At 41.3% G+C, this 26,926-nt stretch overlaps 1 protein-coding gene across 1 annotated transcript in view; it reads right to left on the reverse strand.

Annotated features, from left to right (window-relative positions):
* LOC127654782 (neural-cadherin-like) overlaps positions 1-26,926 on the reverse strand; it is a 437,028-nt gene that overhangs the window by 41,757 nt on the left and 368,345 nt on the right. The window contains exons 24-26 of the mRNA XM_052142196.1: positions 9,139-9,266; positions 6,637-6,764; positions 5,172-5,295 (exon numbers count right to left, since the gene is read on the reverse strand). Of these exons, the coding sequence (XP_051998156.1) occupies positions 5,172-5,295; positions 6,637-6,764; positions 9,139-9,266 (380 nt within the window). The remainder of the gene's footprint in view (positions 1-5,171; positions 5,296-6,636; positions 6,765-9,138; positions 9,267-26,926) is intronic.

Genomic DNA, 26,926 nt, shown 5'->3' on the forward strand with positions numbered 1-26,926 from the left:
GTTCATATTACAGAACCAGCTAACTGCCAGTTTGCTTCAGTTCTTTGGAGTAGAAAGAACTGTCAGCGGGCACTTGCCTCACCACTGCCAGGTTCTATGTGGCCTCCAATTCGGTTTGCCACGCCTCGGTGGGCGGGTGGGCATTCTTGCTAGGACCTCTTCATAGGGTAAGACCCCCCTTTTTTAAAAAACCTCTAGAGTCAGCGTTTGGTAGACTTCTGACTCTCAAGATGGTTTTTCATATGGCAATTACGTCTCTAAGGAGACTTGGGTACCTACAGGCTCTGTCTCTTTTGCCGGCCTGTTTTGAGTTGCCCCAGGTAGGACCAAAAGCATTCTTTGCACCCTCACCCTGACTACCTGCCCAAGGTGCCATTCTCGACCCTTGGCCAGTCATTCTCTAAGCCTTCTGCTCCCTGCCATTTGTAATGCCGGAGCAGCTAAAGACTACTCAGACTTTGTCCAGTCTGTGCCCTTCAGAATTATGTCCACCGCATTTGCTAGTGGCGTAGAGTCAGGGCAGCAGTTCTTCACTTTGAAGCCGTGACCGGGTTGTCACTTTGGGTGAGGGACCTTACTGGCCGGGCCTACGAGGCGTGCGGTCAAGCTTCGCCAGTAGGTTTTAGGGCGCACTCTACCAGAGGGCTCTCCTCCTCTAAAGCCTTGGCTAGAGGTCTCCCTCTGCAGCAAGTTTGTGGTGCGGCAGGTTGGTCCTCTCTGCGCACATTCATTAAACTTTTATAGTTTGGATGTTCTTGCCACTCTGGGCTCTTACGCCCTTGAGTTGACACCGAACAAGTTTGTGGTGCAGCAGGTTGGTACTCTTCGCACACATTAATAAAATTTTATGGTTTAGATGCTTTGCTACTCTGGGCTCTTATGCCCTTGAGTTGACATCTCAGCTTATGCCTGAACAAGTTTGTGATGCGGCAGGCTGGTCCTCTCCGCTCACATTCATCAGTTTTTATGACAAGTTTGTGTTGCGATAGGGTTCTCTTCGCACACATTCATCGAACTTTATGGGTTAGATGCTTTGCTACTCCGGGCTCTTATGCCCTTGAGTCGACATCTCAGCTCATGCCTGAACAAGTTTGTGATGTGGCAGGCTGGTCCTCTCCGCACACATTCATCAAATTGAATGGTTTAGATGTTTATGCTACTCCGGGCTCTTATGCCCTTGAGTCGACATCTCAAGCTCATGTCTGAGACCTCTCGTGTTTTTGTGAGTACACTGCACAACCGTAGGGGTCCGGACAGCCCCAAGTGCGGCAGCGTGGGTATTATGCGTTCCCGTAGCGCTTAGCAAAAGCGCAGCATCAAAGTGAAGCTTTTTGTAAAGGAACGTCTCGGGTTACATGTGTAACCCTTGTTCCCTGAAAAAGCGGAACGAGATGCTGCGCTTCTTTGCCGCACTGGGACGTCCCAGGACTGCTCTTCAAAAAGAAGTATCTGACGACACCTGGTGACGTATCCATTTATAGCCTGGCCGCAGGTGCATCTAATGATTACATCAGCCGAGGCTATAAATTCCGGTCAATGTTCATTGACTTGTTTCACACATTATTCAGCTCGGTTCACAGCTAAAGTTGTTCCCTGTAGCGCTTAGCAAAAGCGCAGCATCTCGTTCCGCTTTTTTCAGGGAACAAGGGTTACACATGTAACCCGAGACGTTTTGGTCACCATTCACTTGCATTGTATGGACCAGCAGAGCTGAAATATTCTTCTAAAAATCTTTGTTTGTGTTCTGCAGAAGTCATACACATCTGGAATGGCATGAGGATAATGATGAGAGAATTTTCATTTTTGGGTAAAATGTTCTTTTAAGGCTGAATTACCCTCAGAATCAGAGCCAGGATAATTTACCCAAAGGGGCATTTAAAATTTTTAAGGTGGCACAGATTGGTCACTTTATCCTAAGATGTGATGCTGCTGAAATTGAAGTTTTTTCCCCATTAATAGTGTGTATTTGTTGCCATCTGAAAAGCAGCGCAAGTCATGGCATTGATCGGTCTGCAGATGCATAAGGTAAACAGAAACATCACCAAACATTAGAAATAAATAAAATCTATTTAAATGAAAAGCTTTGACAGTTAAAATTTCTTGTATGCTCATTTCCTTACTTTCCTAATAATGAATTAGGTATGGTAATTAAAAATAAGGCAAAGGTTAATTAAAAAATTAACAGCAACTAAAATTACAAAATGAGAGAAGTAAAACTTTCTATCGAAAAAAATTGATTGAGGCTTGCAATCCACACTAACCTAGACACCTCCCAATACAGAGCACATGATATATGTTCACTTCCTGTTAACTATTGGGAAGCAGAGGCTGCAGTCAGATGACGCATCTTTATGCTTTGCCTGCATACATGTGTCTGAAATCCTGGCATGTAAACACTTTAAAATAGGCCAAAAATAAAAAGCAAAATCTAAAAGATGTTTGTCTAATAAATGTCTAATAAAATGCTCGTCTGGATCGCACACTCCAAAAAATTGCCTATATTTAAGATTTACGATATTTAAAATTTTCAATTTCATAACAACATTTTATGAAATTTAATTGAGTAATCTTTTTTTTTTTTCTCCCTAATTTGTAATGACCTAATAAGCTCTAAGTCCTCGTGGTGGCATAGTGACTCAATCCGGGTGGTGGAGGACGAATCTCAGTTGCCTCTGCGTCTGAGACCGTTAATCCGCGCATCTTATCACGTGGCTTGGTGAGCGCGTTACCGCGGAGACATAGTGCGTGTGGAGGCTTCACGTTAGAGCGAGAACCACATTATAGTGACCTCGAGGAGATTACCCCATGTGACACTATCCTCCATAGCAACCGGGCCAATTTGGTTGCTTAGGAGACCTGGCTGGAGTAACTCTGCGTGCCCTGGATTCAAATTCACGGCTCCAGGTGTGGTAGTCAGCATCTTTACTCGCTGAACTACCCAGGCCTCCTAATTGAGTAATCTTAAAATTTAATTAAACCACATATTTACATTGTATTAATATGTTTTTTTAAAACAATTAAATTCGATAGAATTTAGCTGCAAATTTTTTTGTTTGAGTGCATTAAATACTATATTTTTATCAACATAAATAATGTTTAAGGCAACTTCACTTATATTCATAAAAAAACACAAAAAAAAACAGCAAAAGGTAAATAAACTGCTGTACTCAACACTAGAACAAATGAAGTGAGGTTTAACACCAGCTGAGTGCTGGTGTTAAACCTATTGTCTTGAGGACTGCATCTCTACACTTATACTGACACATTTTTGTTACATAATTTAGTTAAATTTGTCTCCTAGGGAAATTACTTTTCTTATATCAATTTCCTTCTTTTAGCCCTTGAGCCTCTGAGCTCTGACTGAATTATATGGCAGAAAATAATTTTCAAATTAAGAAGAGAGCAGTCAATTGGCTGGACAGCATAACTCCTGTCCCCACCTTTCACCTGAATCATTCAATTACTCAAAATTACCCCAAATAGCTTAAGGATTTATTTGCTTTATTTATTTTAATTTGCTTTACAACTGTTGAATATTTAGGCTGTCAAAAAGTAAAGCACATTTAAAAGATAATAATAATTAAAGGTGAAATATGTAAAATTTTTCATGTAATATTCACCTTTTTTTTGCCAATGTGTGAACGGCTTGTAACGCAACTTAAAAAATTAGCCCTTCCCGGACTTCCTAGGTTGCCTATTAAAGCCTGGTGACTCCTCCTTTCACAAAAAGTAAGCCAAAAAAACAAACATCTACTAAGATCTAATAAGATCTACTGAATCCATTCTGACTAAGCGGGAACGTGATCATGGTCGAGCGAAAACTAAAGTGAACATCGGCAGGGCATTTGATTACTGGAAAGACCTATGTTTGGTTTTGTGGATCAAAACCTATTTTTGGGGATTAAAACAGACCCTGAATTGGCATTCTTCTTATTAGATTTTTAGATCTTTTAGATAACTTGATTTTGTCTGCACAGTAACTGTCATAATCAATGTTAATCTGTAATTATTCAACAAGGTAAACTACAATAACACATGAAATTAATACTAGACAATGTTCAAGATAATGCCAAAAAACTTCATTAGTGTAACATAACTTGGTTATACAGAAAATATATACAATCCATTATTATAAAACAATAGCGGATCGATATATCAAAATGACAGTTGTGATGGAATCACATCAATACTGAATTGTGTCAACACATTTATAATGTACAGTCTATTTTAGAAACAGCTACTGTCATCATCCACTAAATTTAGCTAACAGCTACTGATAAAGCTGGATAGCTAGCTAACACCGACATAGGCTATCGTATAAATGCAGTCAATGTATCATACAATGAAAAGTGATTACTTCAAACTACAGTCTTGCATAATCAGATCTATATCCACACTTCGTTTTAGCCCTGTTCCAGCACTGGAGAGTCAAATATAATATACAGTCTCAAAGTTTAGGAAAAACAATCATAACTGTATAATTTTAATTATGCTACCTCATCTGTCAGCATGATGTTGGTGAATCCCGTTCAACCTTTTTGTACGTTACATCATTGTTTTGGTCGATGCTCACGTCCCTATGGAGTGTGTGCACGAGCACAAGCAACAGGTAGCTGGCTGCAGTTCACTTAATGGCCACAGGTGTCATTAATAACAAGGGTTTCTGAATCTTACATATTATTGCACCTTTCAATTATATAAATTGGTTCAAATACAACATTTTGGCTGAAGGGGCTTGACAAAATAAAGGTGTAATGAAATGGACACTTCCAGTGTCGAAAGCTTCATTGATTGATTATAATGGGAGAGGTTTTGTTATGATGTGTCACGCACTGCTACTCGCATCTGGTGTAGCCATGATGTTAGGAAGCACATGCTCCACAGTATAAAAATAAATCCTTTAACAGTATTATGTTTAATTGTAACTACACTAGCACCTGTATAGATCCATGCTGAGGCATGAATTGAAAACATTTATGCTTGTTTATTGCCTCCAGAATCATATACACCTAAAAATCACAATGTAAATTCATGTCTATTCCAGGATTTAGAATAACAATACGTTTGCTTTATTTTTTTCTCTATGTCTCATTCTTTATCTCATTTACTCTACCATTGGTTTTCAGTGGTTCAGCTCTGTCTGTTTACACGGTATGCATGGATTTTCTCACCTTGCTGTCCATGATGAGGTTCCGGATGCAGCCTGTGAAGTGCTTATGTTGGAGCTGTGGGTAGATATATGGCAGGTTCTCATTCACTCCTCCAAGCTGAAGCACCTGCGTCATGTTCAAATGCCTGAAAGCACATCAGAATAATTCATGACACTTGCCTGTCTATTAATCTACTGTATGCTATGGAGAGGTAATTTGCCTCTATGGATTAACTCATATATTCATTCGACCTTTTAAACTGTGTAATTGTGTAATTGTAAACATTTCCATACATTATTGAGTCAATAACTGACAAGCAGATCACATAGTGAGATTAATTAGTAATGAAGTAAGCAACAGGAAGGTAATGATTATTTTACTGACTGGTGCTCTGCATAATGCTATCACGGTGGAGGAAACAGTTCTTTCTAAGAAATCGAAGAACGAATGGGTGTGACGTTATTTAGAACAAAATCTAGACGAAAAGACTGTGATTTTAAATTTATTACAGCCTGCCTGGGTGAACTTTTAGAAAAACTTCTGACCGGCTGATAAACACCTTCTTGGTTCACATCATCGGTAGGTGTGACCTGGAGCTCCACCTACCTTGAGGCCGACAGCTAATTATGTTTAACAACAGTCAGTCAAGATCAGTCAACATGAACACACCTGCGTGCAGAGTTATTAGCAAGCTGATGCAAATTTACCTACATCTGTACAATCGTTTGCTCAAAGACATTTTCCAAGACCATGTCATGAGATTTTTTGTTGTTGTTGAATGTTAAATTAGTCTACAAAAGGAATCAAATCTACTCAAACACTCTTAAGTGCCCATTCACTCATGTGCCATCTGCAGCAAAAGTCATTCACACATCTGCCCAAAGGAAGATATGCCTCTATCATCATTCTTTTGTCTGTATTCTGAATATTAACACTCTTATATACACCAAACATTGCAATATTATCAGTGTAATCATAAATGACAACAACAGAGTGTAAATGACTCATATTATGGCCGCGTATAGCATGTTAGCGCATTAGCATCATGAATTCAGAATGTAAACAAGACAAAAAGAAATTCTACTGCACATACAGAATTTTACTCTAAATCATCATCGAGTAGTTAAAACAGCTTCTTTTACTGACCTCATGTGAATTCTACTTATAGAATAAGGCATAAAGTCATTTATAAAACATTTTAATGTCACATTAGCATCTTGAGAATATTTATATTCAAATGTACTTCTAAACTCCTCCCACAGTGGTGTGGTGGGTGTCTGAATGTTTGCAAAATGTATGCAGTTGCACGGCTGTTTTGAACTTCTTTTCACCCTTGAACGAAGAACTCAAAGAACTTCTCCGGAAATATATCAGGGGCTTTATTCTTTAAACAGGACAATATTTTAACACTCTGGTAACTGATTTAGCTGTAGACAAATATGAGTTGGTGTGTAAAGAGAAATATAAAGGAGTGCAATTTTTTTACTTGTCCATATTTGGTGTGACACCGGTGACTTCACAGGAAGTGTGGTCTTCAGTAGTAAGCCAGCTGCCCACACCCTCCATCTCCATGATAGTGGCTCCTGCACAGCGGTCAAGTGTAAAATGCACCTCCTGGAAAAAAAAATTATGGTAGAAAAGTATCTTTATCGCCACACGAATTTTATTTCCATGCAAAGTCACCACAGAATGCTACACACATACACATGCAGACATACTCTAGGGAAACAGAACAAACACACACAGGCATACATGCACACAAAGATAAAGAAAGTGATTACAAAAAGCAATGAATGTATGCATATTTATGCAAGTTATTATTAGGTTCTTCTCACACCTGGGCAATGACCCTTAATTAGTCTGCATTTAATAAACTTGAATTTCTGCAATATATTTTTTACATTTGTTTTGCTTGAACGGACACTAAATAAATCATCCTAAATCAATGTTGTGTCATGGACTTCCTGATTGAGATATTTTATGCTGATAGAAGCCACAAACTAGTGGAATAAAACTGTTTCATGTTTCTTCACACAGCAACCTCTGCTTCCCCCTCAAGTGGAGTCTAAAGCCTCAGGCGCACTACTATTAAACAAACAGCATTTCAAGTTACTAAAAGCTCCAACCTGCAATGTTCCCTTCATACTCAGCAGGACCATCGTACCCTGTTTGTATTGAACAATGAGCATTATAATTTCAAGCAATTTCATACTGACCCTAAGGAAATTCCACAACAGCAGGGCTGGCTACAAGACAAGGCAGCACTGCTAAAGAGCCAATTAGCAAGGTGGGTGTAACATACTTGGAGGGTTTTTAGATGTGCACATCTTTGTTTACTGTTTAACGTCAAGTCTTTTTTTTTAAATGTAGTTTCCTTGTTCTTATCATGTCTTGTTCATTGTGATTTTTTCCAATGTGTGACTCGTGTTGCATTTAAGGATGTTCACCCCAGAGAAGCTCCTAAATCTGAGTTGGGCATTCATTATTCAAGTCAGAAACAAAATACGGAAGATGCCATTTTTATTTTTAAGCCGCATTACTTATTAGTCTCACTGCCTTCAAATGCTTGGGAGAAAATCGTACTTCACATTTCGGAAGTTGTATTTGAAAGAATGTCATTTTCCAGTGCTTTGTGGTCGGATAGATTAAGAAACATGGAGGATGATAATGGATTTTTCCCCCAATAAACATTTCTGCAGAGGAGAAAAAATTACAATATGCACCAAACGATTACAGATAACTGTATGATAGAAACTAGATCAGCTAACAGGGAAGATATATTGCGAAAAATTAACTACCATACACGACTGAAATGGTCCTCTTCTTTATCATGTTTAAAATTATGGGTCATCCCAACTCAGCATCTTGGATATAAAAATGATGTCTGAAGTTCCCAGACATAATTACGATTTGAGGGGGTGTTCTTGAGCAAAGTCAAACACAGCAACTTGTATTTGTGATACTGTATTTCTGATAGCATTTGAAGGCAAAATTAGTCCCTGTGTATTTATATCCTCATGTTTTCAGTACCCTTATAGGTTCTTTTATAACACTTTAAGCTCGGATGGGCCCCGCAAGAAAAAAAAAAAATGTACATATTAACAACTATAGTCTTGCCCTACACAAATAAGGTATTGTCTGAAAGCTAAGAAGCACTCTATGTTATGCATACCTTTAGTCATTGTTTTGTTTGCATGTGTAGTTAGTTCTTATGTACAATTATTATGTTTTATTTGTTTGAAGAGTCTTTAGGACACATGGAGACATTTTTGGACACTATGATAAATCATATTTGTAATGCTATAACTTTTGATTGCTTTATCATATCAACACAAACACAGAGTTTTTTTTTTACAGTGCACAAAATTAGAAACAAAACAAAATCAGTTTTTCTGAGCCACCTTATTTACACCCAGATATATACTGTATAATGTCAAATAAGTGAAAATAATAATAAAAAAGTTCATTTTGTTGGCTCAATTTGTTTCTTAGGCTGAGAGTTTCAGAATGTATCATAATCTATATCATTAAAACATTTTAAAAGTTTTCCTGACAATGATACCAAATACTTGACCCTCCTTTTGTTGTTGTTGTTTTTTTGTTTTTTTTTGTAGAGATATAAGCCTTTCATTTTTGGTATGCCACTGAAACACACATTCAGAGCTGAAATGCAACTTCTGTGAGTGATAGTTTTGTCATGTTTCATGGTGTTTTGTTTCAATGGTTTTGAGTTCTTTATTAAAAGGTGCACTTAAATTAATGTGCACATTACAACTCTTGTTTGTGTATCTTGCACATTGTAAAAGAAGATATGAAGTCTTTGGTGAGATACTAGGACTTCCATGTCACCCAGAACAAATCTACAGGAGTGCTGAGTACTTTGTTCTGGAGGAATCTAGCAGAGTGAAGCCAGAGAGGGAAGGATGCCTTGATTAGGTTTGAGGGCTTGGGTTTGGCAGTCAGTCTCTTGCTATCAGTGAACACTTACTTTGCTGTTGCTTCTCACATCCAGTCTGTGCCACCGTCTGTCCGCTACATTCACGTTGCCCGGCAACTGCAAGACCAATGTACCCGAGCCATGGTTGATTTTCAGGGTGGGGGTGCCGTCGATCAGCTCTGAGAGAAACAGACAAAAACAGACAGAGTGAGAAGAAGAAAGCGTAGATAGGTAGATAGTTAAACCAGGGCATCAGGAACTACGGAATATGAAAGAGTGGAAGATAAAAGAAAGGACAAACACAGACACACAGTTATAAAGACAAACCTTGGGCATGCATACAGCCTAAAGCCTCCCTATTAAAAGCATTATATAAGCCCAACTTGTACCAGGCTTTTGGAAAATAAATGTCTCACAAATTCCCATTGTCGCTTTGTTTCACATTACAAGGTCAGGGAAGTAGACAGCACTACTATGCTGCAATTACAATAATATCATCCCTCTACATAATAGGATAAACATATTAAGGAAAGTTCTCTTTTGTCTGAGTTAGTCGATTGGCAAATTAAAAATTAATGAAGCCATGAAGACTCCCTTAGTCCTTGTATCGTCTAACAGACATTTTGAGCATAAGCGGGGGAAAGTCTCCAACTGATTTCACATTTATCAGCATGGTCTTTGCAGTTAAATATGCCCACCATGCCCACTAATATTTAAACTGTCTTTCTTTGCATCGATCTCAACCCCTCTCTCAAATATGTCTTTGCTTCTCACTCTGTTTTCTTTTTTGCCATCCTCATTTGAGCAATCTTCTGTCTTTGGTGCTGTATTTTTTCTTTCCTGTAAATAACGAGCCTTTCCTCATAGCTCGATTATCTTGCACTCTCCAGTACTCACTGTCTGTCGACCGTGAAATGGAGCAGAGAACTTTCGTCAAGCAAAGTGTTTTCTGTATCATAGGTGAGCTGAACTGCAATTAAGCCATCACCAACCACAAGAAGCATCTCAAAATGCATGTAACACTTCATTAGAACAAATCAAATGATTGACTCTCCAGACAGATTGTCCTGGCTAATTCCCTTACACCATCAATAAAATGGGCTGATGTACGTCGTCCATCTGTGCTTTTTTCTCACTGTCAGTCTTTAATTATATATTAATTATACAGCTCATCTCAACAAACGTCTCTAACGGTGAGTGTCTTCCATCATCATCCTCCTATCTATGTTTTAACCCATTCAGCTCATAAGGGCTTAGTGACTTTCTCTTGCTCTCTCAACTGTGGAGGAGTTTGGTTAGCACATGCTGAGAATAAACACAAATTAAGCACTTATGGAAATAATGGCTAAGAAGGATTATTAAATAAAAATTGCTTAGTACTTAAGAGTTGTTAGCTCAACAGGTATTTTTATGAGTTCGCTGTATGCTTACCAAAGCATGCCTGAACACATTAGGCGGTTCTTTAAAAAGAAAGAAAGAAAGAAAGAAATATAAAACAAAGTGTTTCCAAGGAGAAAAATACAATGGCATGTACTATAAGTGCCACTTTATATATAGGTCAACATGAAGCAATCTGCACTTCTAGTCAGACCATAATAAGTAGAATTATACTGCTTTTAGCTTATGTAACTCACTAAAACCTGTATACATAGAAAACATCCAATACACTATTTTATGTTATTATTCTAAATTCTTATATTATACCCTATATTTTATACAGTGGCAAGAAAAATTATGTGAATCTTTTGGAAATAGCTGTTTTTCTGCATTTATTGGTCATAAAATATGAACTCATCTTCATTAGAGCTATTTCTACTTATACAAAGTACTCAAACATTTTGTATTTGATATTCGCAAGCAGTAACTGCTGACGTGGACGATGCCTCACCAAAAAGAGATCTCAGAAGACCTAAGATCAAGAATGGTTGCTTTGCATGAAGCTGGAAAGGGATAAAAAGAAGAGCTTAGATATTCATCTGTCCACAGTTAGACAAACTGTCTATAAATGGAGACGATTTAGTCATGTGGCTACTCTCCATAGAAGTGACTGTCATGCTAAAATGACTCAAAGTGCACACCGCAGAATGCTCAATGAGGTAAAAAAATAAACTTAGAGTGAAAGCTAAACACTTGAAGGAATCGTTGGAACTGGTTAACATCTCTGTTCACGAGTCTTCTATACGGAAAACATTAAACCACAAATGTAGATGCTGTTTTCAAACAAAACCACTGCTGTGTACCTAAAGTTTGCCAAAAACCACCTTGACACTCCACAACACTAATGGGAAAATGTTTTGTGGACTGATAAAACTAAGATTTAATTATTTGGGAACAAAAAAGGGCACTGCACACCAACATGAAAACATCATCCCTAAGATCAAGTACGATGGAGGGAGCATCAAGATTTGGGCCTGCTTTGCTGTTTTGAGGCCTGGACTGCTTGCCATCATGAAGGGAAAAGTTATTTCTCAAATTTGAAAGATATCATACAGGATAATGTCAGGGTGGCTGTGCGCCAGATGAAGCTCAGTAGAAGCTGGGTGATGCAGCAGGACAATGACCCTAAATAATTAACTTCACTACAGAAGTGTTTATAAAAAAGAAAATCCACCTTTTGGAGTTGCCCAATCAGAGCCCAGATACCTAATAGAGATGCTAACCTGAAGATCTCAAGAGAGCTGTTTGCACCAGACATCCAAAGGAAGATCGACCACTTATGAAATCCAACGGTTCGCTTATATTTTCCACCTCACTGTGAATGTTTAATGGGATGTGTTCAATAAAGACATGAAAGATTACAATTGTCAAAAAGCTACACTTTGATGCTACGCTGAATTAGCGCTTTGGGAACAACTATGAATGTGTGTGCAACACGTCAATGAAATTGACCAGAATTTATATCCTCTGCTAGTGACATCATTGGATCCACCTGTAGCAGGTCTATAAATAGATGTGTCACAGGTGCATCATCAGATCTTTTATCTTCAGATCATTCTGTGTGTGTTGTGCTTCTTGACTGTCAGAATTTTCTACTTTCCTCTGTTAGGAGTTAGAATTGTTAGGCAGTGCGCAGAAACATTTCTCTTTCTCTTTTCTTTAAAAAAAAAAAAAAGAAAGAAAAGAAAAAAATGACTGATAAACAAAGCATGCGGTATATGTTCCCATGTTTACGCTCTGTGGCTGAAACAGACACACACCAGTTTTGTTTTGTGTGTTTGGGTGAAGAGCATGTTTGCGGCAGGGCGGGTGCAGGCATTGCAATCTGTTTACATTCAAAATGCTTCGCACTCGTCTTGCTTACTTCCAAGAGCCAGTGCCTACACTTTCATTGTGGGGCTCTCACATAGATCTGGCTGAGGAGCGAGAGACGGGTCCATACCTTCTCGTAAGCCATTACTTTCTTTGATGACCTACATGACGAGCTCTCTCATTCATGGAGGAAACCTTATACTTCCCGTGACTTCATGCCCTCGACGTCGACATATTCGATTATTGTGGGTGCCGAGGCACGGGGGTATTTAGTGATGCTGCCGGTAGAAGAGACACTTGTGGGTTATCTCTCGCCTGGCTTGGCATCATCACTAAAGAGACCCACTCTCCCCACAAAGCCACGCAGGACAACCTCCACGCGTGTGGGGAAGGCTTATCAGGCCGCAGGTCAGGCTGGTCCTGCTCTGCACACTATGGCAGTGTTACAGGCGTACCAGGCTGATCTGTTGAAGGGCCTGAGTGCGGGCACTACGGTCGACGAAGAGGCTTTCTCTGAGCTTCGTCGAGCTATCGATCTGTCTAGGATATCCTCTTAGCTCATCTGGTTTCTCTGGGTCTGAGACTCAACATCAAAAAGATCATTCTTTCTCCCACTCAGGAAATTACCTATCTGGGCATTGTATGGAATTCGATCATGATGCGGGCACAATTGTCTCCCGCTCGAATCGCGTCCATTCAGAACACCCTGAGCAAAGTCAGGCTAGGCCAAGGTTGCACTTTTCATCAGTATCAACGAATACTAGGTCTCATGGCATCTGTGTCCTCTGTGATCCCTTTGGGCCTTCTGCACATGAGACCGTTTCAGTTGTGGCTCAAAGCCAGGGGATTTTTATCCAAGGGCCAGTCCCCTAAGGCAGATAAGGCTTATGCCCTGCACGCTTCGTACCCTTTCTATGTGGTTCAGACCCTGGTTACAAACCTTGGGTCCCAATCTAGGTGCGTCTTGCCATCACAAATTGCTAACAACAGACACCTCCCTAACGGGCTGGGTTGCTGTCTTAAGTGGTTTTCCAGCTCAAGGGGAATGGGAGGGTCATCAGCTTGACTGGCACATCAACTTCCTTGAGTTGATGGCGATGTTTCTGGCTCTAAAATACTTCCTACAGTATTTGAGAGGCTGCCATATCCTGGTGCGGGTGGACAACACAGCAGTAGTCTCTTACATAAACCATTAAGGAGGTCTACATTCATGCCAGCTCAACAGACTGGTATGGCAGATTCTCCTTTGTGCCCAGGGCAAGCTCCTGTCAATCAGAGCAGTTTATATACCTGGATGCCTGAATGTGGGAGCAGATTTACTGTCCAGACAGAAAATACAGACGTGGGAGTGGACACTCCACCCCGAGGTAGTGGAACAAATCTGGGTGAGATTTTACAGAGTGGAAGAGGACCTCTTTGCCTCCCAACAAACAGCGCAATGTCCACTCTACTTCTCTCTGAGACATCTAGCCCCCCTGGGTCTGGGGGGGTTAGGGTTAGGGTTCTCTGCTCCCGGGAGTCTTGGCCAGAGTTCGCCAGCAAGGGTCTTGCATCTTATTGATAGCGCCGCATTGGCCGAACAGGGTATGGTTCTCAGAGATAATGTCTCTCCTCGACAACTCGCCTTGAGTGATTCCCTGATTGGGTGCAGGGGACAATATCTCATCCCTGGCCCGAGCTGTGGAAACTTCATGTTTGGCACCTGAAGGGTACCAACTGAGGGACAATGGGCTTTCAACTGAAGTTATCGAGACCCTTCTAAGTGCTTGGGCTCCCTCTACTAGAAGACGTTACACCAATAAATGGGGTGTCTTTGAAAGATGGTGCAGTGCACATAATGCAGATCCAGTTACCTGCCAGATTTCTTCAGTTCTGGACTTTCTGCAGGAAAAATTGTCAGCAGGCACATGCCCCGTCACTCTCAGGGTTTACGTGGCCGCTCTATCGGCTTGTCACGCCTTGATTGACAGGGAACCGTTGAGGAGACATCCTCTGCTCGCTCACTTTGTCCGTGGAGCCATGCGACTGAGACCTCCTGTTAGGACCAGGATCCCTTCATGGGACTTAGCAATAGTCCTTGAGGGTCTGGTTTAGACCCCATTAGAACCTCTAGAGTCAGCGTCTGATAAACTTCTCACTCTCAAGATTTTCTTATGGCAATTACTTCTCTAAAAATAATTGAGGATCTACTACCGGTTCTGTCTGTCTTGCCAGCCTGCTTAGATTTTGCCCCAGGAAAGGCTAAAGCAATTTTGCACCCTCATCCTGACTGTCTGCTTAAGGTTCCTTTCTCGACTGTACATCCGGTCACTCTCGAAGCCTTCTGCTCCCCACCGTTTACAATGCCGGAGCAGGAAAGATTTCACTGACTTTGTCCTGTCCGGGACCTTCAAACTTATGTCCACCACACTAGCCAGTGGCGTAAGTCAGGCCAACTATTTGTTTGCCACGGGGGCCGTAACAGGGGGTGCGGCCGCCACCAAGCAGACTATGTCGCATTGGGTGAGGGACGCTATTGCCCTGGCTTACGAGGCGTGCGGTCAAGCTTCGTTAGTAGGTATCAGGGCTCACTCCACCAGAGGGGTCGCCTCCTCTAAAGCCTTGGCTCTGCAGCATGTTTGTGATGCGGCAGGCTGGTCCTCTCCGCACACATTCATAAGATTTTATAGTTTGGATGTTCATGCCACTCCGGGCTCTTATATCCTTGAGTCAACATCACAAAGCTTGTGAGCACAACTACACAACCGTAAGGGTCCAGACATCCACAGTGTGCGGCGGCGTGGGTATTCTCGTTCCCAAAGCGCTAAATCAATGCAGCATCAAAGTGTAGCTTTTTGACAGGGAACGTCTCGGGTTACTTAACTGTAACCCCTGTTTCTTGATAAAAGCGGAACTAGATTCTGCGATTAACTGCCGCACTGGGATGCCCCAGGACTGCTCTTCAGACAAAATACTTGACGATGCACCTGTGACGTATCTATTTACAGCCCTGCTACAGGTGCATCCAATGATGTCACCAGCAGAGGCTATAAATTCTGGTCAGTTTCATTGACGTGTTGCACACATATTCACAGCTGGTCACACCTAAAGTTGTTCCCAAAGCGTTAAATCAGCGCAGCATCTCATTCTGCTTTTATCAGGGAACAGGGGTTACAGTTAAGTAACCCGAGATGTTTGTGTGTTGTTAGTTGTGCTTTGTCTATACTTGTGACTTTCATGTAGATGAGATCACATTATATGACCAATTAATGAAAACAAGCTAATTTCAGTGTTTACGTTCTTTTTGTTGTCACTGTATGTTCTACTGTATATATATATTTGCGGTTTCGGAAGACAATCGGTACTTTAATTCACCAAAGTGGCATTCAACTGATCACAAAGTATAGTCAGGACATTACTGATTTAAAACAACAGCACTTGAAAGGCCCCATTTCCAGCAGCCATCACTCCAATACCTTATCCTTGAGTAATCATGCTAAATTGCTAATTTGGTATTAGAAAATCACTTTCCGTTATATCAAACACAGTTGAAAGCTACTTGGTTCATTAAATGAAGCTTAACATTGTCTTTGTGTTTGTTTTTGAGTTGCCACAGTATGCAATAGACTGGCATGTCTTAAGGTCAATATTAGTTCCAAAATGGCAAAAAGAAAAGAAAAAAGAAACAGCTTTCTCTAGAAACTTGTCAGTCAATTCTTGCTTTGAGGAATGAAGGCTATGCAATGATTGAAACTGCCAAAGAAGATTTCATACAAAGGTATACACTACAGTCATCAAAGACAAAGGACAAATGGCTCTAACAAGGACAGAAAGAAATGTGGAAGGCCAGATGTATAGCTAAGCAAGAGGAAAGGACATAGTCTCTAGTTTGACAAATAGATGCCTCACATGTCCTCAGCTGACAGCTTCATTGAATTCTACTTGCTCAACACCAGTTTCATGTACAGGAGTAAAGAGAAGACTCTAAATATTATAGTATGATGATTGATGTGAAAAAAGGTTATTTTGTACTAAAACATTTTTGCACTTCTGTTTTTGCAGTTCAAAACATGTATATAGAAGAACATCACAAATTAATATTATGCATATGTTGGGCAATGTCAATGACATCATGGAAAAATAAAGAAGTTTTAACCAAAGGAAATAAAACACCCTTTTAGGTTCTATCGGGGTGTAATGGATAATGGATAATGCCATCCAAACCGATAGAGGTTACGCATGCTATCACTAAAGCGCTACTGATTGCCGTCTATTTTAAATGCAGCCTTCAAGCTTTAGTTATAGCGCAAGCCCATATTGCGATTTCAATATTAAGTTAACCAATTAATATTAAATATGACATGTTTTTAATGGTGCCAACCCTTTTATATTCCACATTACATAAAACCGATTTGCCGATGGTTTAAATTTGGTCAATAATTAGCCAATACATTTTGGTGGCTGATACATCAGTGCATCCCCATGACATTTATTTGTTCCATAAAAACCTGCACACATTACCCTTAAATATAAGTATAATTATATGTACAAAAAGCCAAAGCCAGCCCAGGCTTTTTGCACATGTTTGCACGTGCACTTTATATAGGTATATATAGGTTTTTTATATAGGTATTTTATTTCGTTGTGTAGTCTCATGTGGTCCTGTGTTGGTCCTTTGTTTTTATGTAGCACCATGGTCCTGGAGGAACGTTGTCTCGTTTTGCTGTGTACTGTACTAACTGTATATGGTTGAAACGACAATAAAAAAAACACTTGAGGTTTGAAGGTTCAACTTGTCCCTAAAACCACATACTCGAGGCAGAACACATTTTAATTAGCAAGTTTCCTTTTGTATGCGTGTTTTATGTAAACCCAGTAGCAAAGACATTTGTACATACAGTGTGTAGATGCATAAATAAACCTGTAAGTATAGGCTAAAGTTTTCTTTTGTTTCGAGGGAGGGCAATATTATCTGTGAAAATTACTTACATTTCTGCTTTATCGTCTCACAAAGCAATCATATGACTTCAGAAGGCTTCTAATAGTGAACCAGTCATATGGACTTCTTTTATAATTATTTTAATTATGTTTTTGGTGTTTTTTGTTTTAACCTTTTTGGAGCCCCTAGACAATATCAACTGATGTATTGTAAGAGCTGTGCAACAATTCTTCAAAAATGTATCTTTTTGTGTTTCATGAAATATATAACAGCATATGCGTTTGGAATGACACAAAGGAGAAAGACAGAATTGTAATTTTTGGGCAAACAATTCCTAAAAGTTTTTTAAACTGTTCCCATGATGGCTGCTTCTGTTGAGTTATATATTCCTCTACGTACTTCTATGAGGTTTGTCTCTATGCAGAGTCCTCATGGGACAAAAGTGTTGAGCAGGAGAGAACACTGGACATGCTGGGTGAGAAAAAGTGATGTTGTAATCGGGCTGTGGATCCCTTTTTAGAAGGAAGCCCTTGAGAATGGAGCTCGGCTCACATACTGTTACTTATACTAGGCCCTTTTCCCACTGGCAGTACTAAAGCCCGTTTTAGGTACTTTCCCCCAGGACTAGTACTTTTCGTACTCTGGAGTAGGTACTTTTGGGGCTTATAGGGACTGTTTGAGACTGTGGGAGGTGCTGCAGCCTGTAATTGGTCAAAAACCTATATACAGCTGCCATTAGTAAACAACTAGCTGCTAGCCTGATACACATAGGATTATACAATTCCCTTAACCGAATTAAAATAAAACCAACAAAGTATCTAAAGAGGATCACCCATTTCACATATGTGACTTCATCGGCAAGTACTGTTTATACTGTGTGATTATACAGAAAATAAAGTGATTTCTGGATTACTACATCAAAATGGGATGATGGATATAAATAATCAGATGTTTAGTTTAAGTATTGCGTGCCAGTTAATGTTTGGTAACTTGCATCAAGATGTATTTTTTTAGTAAATGAGTGGGTATTTCAGTACAATAATTTATGTTGAGTCATAAAAGCATTTATGGTGAAATATTGTGTTGATAAATATGTTTATAGTGCTTTCAACATATAGTTCACTAAATTCAGCGCTTGCTGCGTGGTGATCTGGCCGCTCGTATCATCACGGAGCTCCGCACACATTTCTCTCACCCAGTTTAAACTGTAACCTGAAGACACAGACTGCGTCTGGTAACGTGAAAATGCTGTCTTCAGGGGACTGTATAAAGAGGTAGGATGAAATAAGAAGCTTTTTAAACTGTACAGAGAACAGATGAAATAGGATTAAGAAAAGGTAGGGAAGTATGAGCGAAGACTTACAGAACGAAGAGAGAGAGAGAGTGAGAGAGAGAGAATGAGAGATGGAAAAGGAAACCGGCACCAGCCTGTGGTTGGTATTGATTTGAGAGGACTAAAATGAGGGAAAGCAATGAAGGTGTCTCTGTATGACAGAGAGACAACGGGACATGATTAACAGATTTTCCAGTACACAGACAAAGATGGAGACCAGGAAAATAGAGTAAAAAGTATGGTGTTATCCTCCAGCTGGACAGTGAAGTTGTACCTCTGGCCAGCACTCTGCATTACATACACCGATCAGCCACAACATTAAAACAACCTGCCTAATATTGTGTTATATATGTGTCCCCCTCATGCTGCCAAAACAGTGCCAACCCACATCTCAGAACAGCATTCTGAGATTATATTCTTCTCACCACAATTGTACAGGGCAGTTATCTTAGTTACCATTGACTTTGTCAGTTCAAACCAGTCTGGCCTTTCCATCCGCAGAACTCTCCCACCCTGGATGTTTTTGGCATGATTCGGAGTCAAATCTAGAGACTGCTGTGCATGAAAATCTCAGGAGATCAGCAGTTACAGAAATACCCAAACCACGCATCTGGCACCAACAATCATTCATGCGATTATCTAATCAGCCAATCGTGTGGCACAATTGCAGTGCATTAAATCGCTCAGATATGGATGAGGAGCTTCAGTTAATGTTCACATCAACCATCAGAATGGGGACAAAATGTGATCTCAATGATTTGGATCGAGGCATGATAGTTGGTGCCAGACGGGCTGGTATAAGTATTTCTGTAACTGCTGATCTCCTGGGATTTTCACACACAACTGTCTCTAGAATCTATTTTGGCAGCATGAGGGTGACCTACACAATATTTGGCAGGTGGTTTTAATGTTGTGGCTGATTTGTGTATGTAAATGCTGTATACAGGCAACAGAGTGCGTATATGTAATTAATCTCAAACACGATTTGCTCTCAGAAATGATCCCTCGGTGGCCTATGCTCTCCGCTCCTCATCCCTAATTCATGCAGGTCTCCCTGCGACATCGCCACACATTAATCCCTCTGTCAGCGGGAGGGAAGATGAAGGGAGATTGACCAACTACCCACAGATCCTCCCCAAAAGCATTTCTCCTTTTAGGCATGATAAATGGCTTCTCTTTGCTGTTCCCATGGAAAGAGCAGAGGGCCGACAGCATATGTATCCTGATAAACCCCACCCAGTTACCCTCCCCGCAGCGGCACTGGAAATGTGCTGAAATGCTTCAAGTTGAAAGGGATATCTGAGAGCTTCTGTTACATGATGAGTCTGAGAGGGCCGACTGTGAAGCAGGTTTCTGCAAATTGACCGTAATGTGTGCATTCTGGGTGTAACTGTATCTCTGCTCACTTTCATGTGCCAGACTCCCAATCTGTATGTGTGTACGCAAAAGCTCACAACCACAATCATAAACTTGAAATTTCCATGGATCTAAATTTGTTTACATTGCTAAAAAGAGCTAAATAAACATTGCATTCAAACAGTTCTCATGAAACTCATTACATTAATGAAAAAAATAAAACTTTATTCACACATACAAACTGATTTATTTATATTTCATATTATCCCCTCTATCATGACTTATCTCACCAATTCAAATAAACGAAATATAATAAGAATATATATATATATATATATATATATATATATATATATATATACTACTGTAGTTGTATTATATACATACACTGGTTGCCAAAAGTTTGAAATAATGTACAGATTTTGATGTTTCGAAAGGAAACCATTACTTCAATTCACCAAAGTGGTATTCGACTGATCGCATTGTATAGTCAGTACATTAATAACGTGAAAAATTACTATTACAATTTGAAAAAGATTTTCAGAACTTCTTTCTCTACTTCAAAGTGTTCTTATCAAACAATCCTTCATGGGCATCAATGACAGCTTTGCAGATCCTTGGCATTCTAGCTGCCAGTTTGTCCAGATACTCAGGTGACATTTCACCCCACACTTCCTGTTGCACTTTCTATAGATATGGCTGTCTTGTCGGGCAATTCTCACACACCTTACAGTCTAGCTGATCGCACAAAAGCTCAATGGGGTTAAGATCCATAACACTCTTTTCCAGTTATCTGTTGTCCAATGTCTGTTTCTTTCTGCACTCTAACTTTTTCTTTTTGTGTTTCTGTTTCAAAAGTGGCTTTTTCTTTGCAATTCTTCCCATAAGGCCTGCACCCCTGAGTCTTCTCTTTACTCTTGTACGTGAAACTGGTGTTGAGCGGGTAGAATTCAGTGAAGCTGTCAGCTGAGGACATGTGAGGCGTCTATTTCTCAAACTAGAGACTTTGTACTGTTTAGTTGTACACCTGGCTTTCCACATATCTTTCTGTCCTTGTTAGAGCCAGTTGTCCTTTGTCTTTGAAGACTGTAGTGTACACCTTTGTATGAAATCTTCAGTTTTTTGGAAATTTCAAGCATTGTCTAACCTTCATTCCTCAAAACAATGATTGACTGACGGGTTTCTAGAGAAAGCTGTTTCATTTAAAAACAATTTGACCTAATATTGAGTTAAAGCACATACAGTAGTATGATACCAGTAACTGTTAATCAGAAGGTCGCTGGTTCGATCCCCACAGCAACCACCATTGTGTCCTTGAGCATGGCACTTAACTCCAGGTTGCTCTGGGGGATTGTCCCTGTAATAAGTGCACTGTAAATCACTTTGGATAAAAGTGATTTTCTAGCACCAAATTAGCAATTTATCTTTATTACACAGGGATATGGTGTTGGAGTGATGGCTGCTGGAAATGGGCCCTGTCTAGATTTGATAAAAAAATAAATATTTTTTCAAATAGTGATGGTGCTGTTTTTTACATCAGTAATATCCTAAATATATTTTGTGATCAGTTGAATGTCACTTTGGTGAATTAAAGTACCAATTTCCTTCGGAAACAGCAATATCTGTATATTATTCCAAACCTTTGGCCTCAAGTGTGTGTGTAATTTTCTTCAATTTACCTGCACATCATCTATGACCACAAGTGTGTTCAGACATGTGTAAATACCACATGAGGCTGCTTACCATTCAATAAGTGTCCTTATCAAGCAAATTAGATTTGTCTGTCTAATTTGTCTATTGATTTGACATGCTCACCCACCAAATCTTTGTCTCACCTTGAAAAGAAATTGTCACTGCCAAAAAGACCCATGTGACATGAAATATCCATGCAAGTATCCATGCCCATTCCTGTCAATGAAAATTAATTGAGAAAGAGGTCGGAGGTTGCAGAGAGAAAATTAATCCAGCCAGTGATGAGAAAAGTGTGTTTACTGGAGAGAGAAGTCTTTCTAGATGTGAGTAAAGCGGATTGGTCTTTAATACTGAAGCCGCATGTTGACTTCATGCTTGGTTAGAGGCAAAAGCATGTTTGTTTAATGATGTACAAAGCTATGCCTCAAGCAATTCGACTGATTGACGAATAGCCTCAAGCTAAAATATATACATGCTTTAAAATACATATGACTTAAAAAGGGAAATGTATGTTTCCTCAGTGTTAGTTTTTCACAAATTTGATTTGAAAGGTCTTTCATGAGATAATTCATAAAATTGATTTCAGATTGCACACAGCAGATTGCAACCATAAGAAAAAATAAAAATAAAATAGAAAAGTCTGTCATAATTTAATGTCGATCCAAACTCCTAATTACTTTTTTGCTTATCTGGGACACAAAAGATGTTTTCATGAATTTTGCGGACCGTCTATTCAATAACATAAATGTGTATAGTGGATAGTCCCTTTCAAGCTTAATCTTGGCACCTGTTTACATTCGTAAGTGCTATGAAAGAAGCTTGTTTACAGAGGCTTGCGTTCATGTGAGAACTCATGTTGTTCAGCACTAAAAACAGCAAAAGTGCCATTGTGAACAAGCTTTTCTTATAGCTCTCACGATGCAACAGATGTCAAGATTTTCACCAAAAAACATAATGCATATAATATATAATGCATTCGTGTCTCATAACACACCATATCATGTTATAACATAAATAATTGTAAATACAGTTATAAAACATTCTAATAATTTACCTATTCATAGTTATACCTTAAAAAGTATAATGCTCAATAGTGCCATCCCAGATGTGTATGACTTTCTTTCTGCTGCAAAACGTAAATTAAAATGTTTAGAAGTCTTGCTGCCACCTTGCGGGACCGCCCGGTAGTCCCCTCCAGAGCCTGTAGAATGACGTCATCACTGACCTCAAAAGGCTGCCTCCGCCCTGCATGCCATGGCTCTCCTGCAAGTTCACTAAGCCAAGTCACTCAAAGATCTACACCTGGGTATTTCTGACCCCGACTTGCTGAAGGAACTGCTCTCTGCCATCGACCTCACTCTCAGAGCCACGAAGGTCACAGCACAAGCACTCAGGAGGGCCACCCTCGTGGTGCAGGAGCGTCACCTCTGGCTGTACATGGGGGAGATGGGCAATGTTGACAAGGCATGCTTTCTCAACGCCCCTGTCTCCCAGCTTGGCCTCTTTGGCGACACCGTCGATGACTTCACCCAGCAGCTCCGGACAAGGAAAGCTCTGAAGGGCTCCTGAGACGTTCGCTACGGAGCTGGCACCAAGACCACTCCGTCCCCCAGTGGAGGGCTGGGAGAAGAATCCTTGTTTCATTTTCCACACCACCTTCGGGCTGCGGCACCCACAATCTCAATAAAGAGTGTTTTCCTCACACACTGGGTCATTCAGCCAGGCACCCCGGCCCCAAAACTCTACAGTCCCGACTCCCCAGACGCAGCTCTCTCGCCTCCGGACCCACGACTGCTCAGACCTCAGAACTCGCAGACGAGTTCCGAAGATGCCTCTCTAGGACCTCTTCCTCAGTCTCTAACCCCCCTTCCTGCCGGGTGCGTGGAGGTAGGTAAGTGCTTTGAGACTTTTCTCAGCAACCAAGCCTTGGGACGCTCTTCTGCCTCTAGACGTGCTATTACCTGCTACCCTCCGCAGCGAAGCCCCACCCAGTACATCAAAAGCGATCTAGTGCCCCTTGAGCGGAGTTTGGACTTGCAGCTTTCGCTGTCCAACCCGTCGCGCTGGTTGGCCAGGACCATCCGACTCAGCTACCTCATTTCAGTGGTATTCGCTCCACCTCCGTATTTGCCGAAAAAGCCAGCGCTTTATGGGCAGAGATAATGACTCTGCTTCTCAAGGACACGATAGAGCTCATGCCTCCAGCCGAGATGAAGAAGGGTCTTTACCGCCCTTACATCATCGTAACCAAAAAGGTGGTGTGCTGCGACCAGTCTTGGACCTGCGAGTTCTCAATCGGGCTTTGCCGAAATGCTCATGCAGAAACACATTCTTACCTGCGTTCGACAGCTAGATTGGTTCTCAGCGGTAGACCTGAAGGACGCGTACTTCCACGTCTCCATCTTGCCTCAACACCGACCCTAACTACGGTTCGGGTTCGACGACCAGGCGTATTAGTACAAGGTCCTCCCCTTTGGCCTGTCCCTGCCCCCACGCATCTTCACGAAGGTCGCAGAGGCAGCTCTTGCCCCACTAAGGGAAGTGGGCATCAGCATACTCAACTACCTCAATGACTGGCTCATCCTGGCTCACTCTCGAGAGTTACTATGCGCTCACAGAGACCAGGTGCTCAGACACCTCAGCCGTCTAGGGCTTCAGGTCAACTGGGAAAAGAGCAAGCTTGCCCCAGTTCAGAGCATCTCTTTTCTCGCCATGGAGTTAGACTCAGTCTCAATGACAGTGCGTCTCACCAACGAGCGCACTCAGTCAGTGCTCAGGTGCCTCGCTCTCTTCGAGCCCAGCACAGTGGTTCCTCTATAACAATTTCAGAGGCTCCTGGGGCATATGGCATCCTCAGCCATGGCCGCACCACTCGGGTTGATGCATATGAGACCGCTTCAGCACTGGCTACAGACTCGAGTCCCGAGATGGACATGGCGCCATGGCAAATACCGTGTGACAATCACCCCTTCTTGCCGTAAGACTTACAACCCTTGGAAAGACTTCTGCTTCCTGCGGACCAGAGTCCCCTTGCAGCAGGTGTCCAGACGTGTCGTGGTCACCATAGACGCATCTCATCAGGGTTGGGGCGCCATGTGCAACGGGCACGCTACTGCTGGCCCCTGGACAGAACCCGGCTGCGTTGGCACATCAACTGCCTGGAGTTGCTGGCTGTATCTCTTGCCCTCTGGAGGTTTCTCCCACTTATCCGGGTCAAGCACGTCTTGATCCGTTCAGACAGCACCACGACGGTAGCGTACATAAATCGCCAAGGTGGCGTGCACTCTCATCATATGTCACGACTCGCCCGCAATCCCGCTGAGAGTGGAGGCTCCATCCACACCCTCTGGCACCCGCGCTCAGACCTCTGAAACCTCCACGTCTGGCCCCTGGACGGGATGTGGAAGATCTAGTAGATCTACCACCTGCAGTTGTAGACACAATAAACCAAGCCATAGTTCCCTCCACCAGGCAACTTTAAGCCCTAAAGTGGCGCTTGTTCACGAATTGGTGTTCTTCCCAAGCCGAAGACCAACAGAGGTGCGCAGTTCGGTCAGTTTCATTCCTGCAGGAGAGGCTGTCCCCCTCCACCTTGAAGGTGTATGTAGCTGCTATCGCAGCACACCACGACGCAGTAGATGGCAAGTCAATGGCAAGTTGTGAACAAGTGCCATTAATTCTGAGTTTCTTCTCAGTTATTCAACATCTATGTCCTATTATATAGTCCATTCCCTCAAACACCAACAATTTACACAATGTCAGCACAATAAGAAGTTGATAGTGTAAATTGACTGTATGTAATGAATAATTACTTTCTTCTGTGCATTTATTGCATACTTGATAAATGTGAGGCATATTTCTGAGACAGCGACACGCTCCTTTTAGTCACATGGAAAATGTAATTCTCGTCAGAATTTGGATGGATGCGCCGTTAAATTAACCCTTTCATGCATACCGTCACATGCCACCCGCAGAGTAGCATCACACGTATGTGTTTATGTTGCAGCCAGTTACGTAATAAGCTGGCAGATTCAGGCTGCGTGATCAAGCATCTGTTATTTATAATCACTCAAACAGTAATTCATACAGTCTTTTAAACCACAGAATAAGTTTATTTTATAAACATTCCTCAAACAAACAGCTACTCAGAGTCTTTTCAAGCACAAAATATGTTTATTTTATTTAACAAACAGCCAAATTGTCACCAAAATGCCACAATAACATTTCAAAGCTTGTATAGGCACAGCCAGCATATATACGCAATCCTCCCACACGCGCAGCCATATTTGCTGATTAGGTGCAGCTGCAGTGTTAATTAACACAAACAGCAACTTAAACAGTCTTTTCAGGCATATAAAATGATTGTTTTCTGAAAGAGACAGCCAAACTATCACAAAAGCACCACAATAACAGTTTAAAACTTAATTTAAAACTATACTTGCAGTGAAAACATGCTGATCAAGTGTGATTATGTGATTCACGCAGCCAAGTCTGTTTACATTAGCACTTGTCTCACACACAAACACACACACACACACACGTTGTGTTTCCATGTTTTATGGGGACTTTCCATAAACATAATGGTTTTTATACTGCACAAACTACTAAAAAAACATAATTTATTAACGTTGTTCCAACGTGCTTCAAGGCCACCACCACCATCATCCCCATGCCAAAGAAGTCTTCAGTGTCCTGCCTCAACGACTACCGTCCCGTCGCACTTACACCTATCATCATGAAGTGCTTCGAGAGGCTCGTCATGAGGCACATTAAGACCCAGCTGCCCCCTCACTAGACCCACTGCAGTTTGCGTATCGTCCAAACCGTTCAACGGACGATACCATCGCCACAACCCTCCATCTGGCCCTCACCCACCTAGACAATAAGGACTCATACGTTCGAATGCTGTTCATAGATTTCAGCTCAGCATTCAACACAATCATTCCCCAGCACCTGATTGGAAAGCTGAACCTGCTGGGCCTGGACACCTCCCTCTGCAACTGGATCCTGGACTTCCTGACTGGGAGACATTCAGTCAGTCCGGATCGGGAACAGCATCTCCACCACCACCACACTGAGCACTGGGGGTGTGTGCTCAGTCCACTGCTGTTCACTCTGCTGACTCACGACTGTGCAGCAATGCACAGCTCGAACCACATCATCAAGTTTGCCGATGACAGGACCGTGGTGGGTCTCAAAAGCAAGAACGACGAGTCAGCATACAGAGAGGAGGTGCAGCGGTTGACGAACTGGTGTAGAGCCAACAAACTGTCCCTGAATGTCGACAAAAC

Source organism: Xyrauchen texanus, chromosome 2 (genome assembly GCF_025860055.1).
Source record: "Xyrauchen texanus isolate HMW12.3.18 chromosome 2, RBS_HiC_50CHRs, whole genome shotgun sequence".
Classification (NCBI taxonomy): domain Eukaryota; kingdom Metazoa; phylum Chordata; class Actinopteri; order Cypriniformes; family Catostomidae; genus Xyrauchen; species Xyrauchen texanus.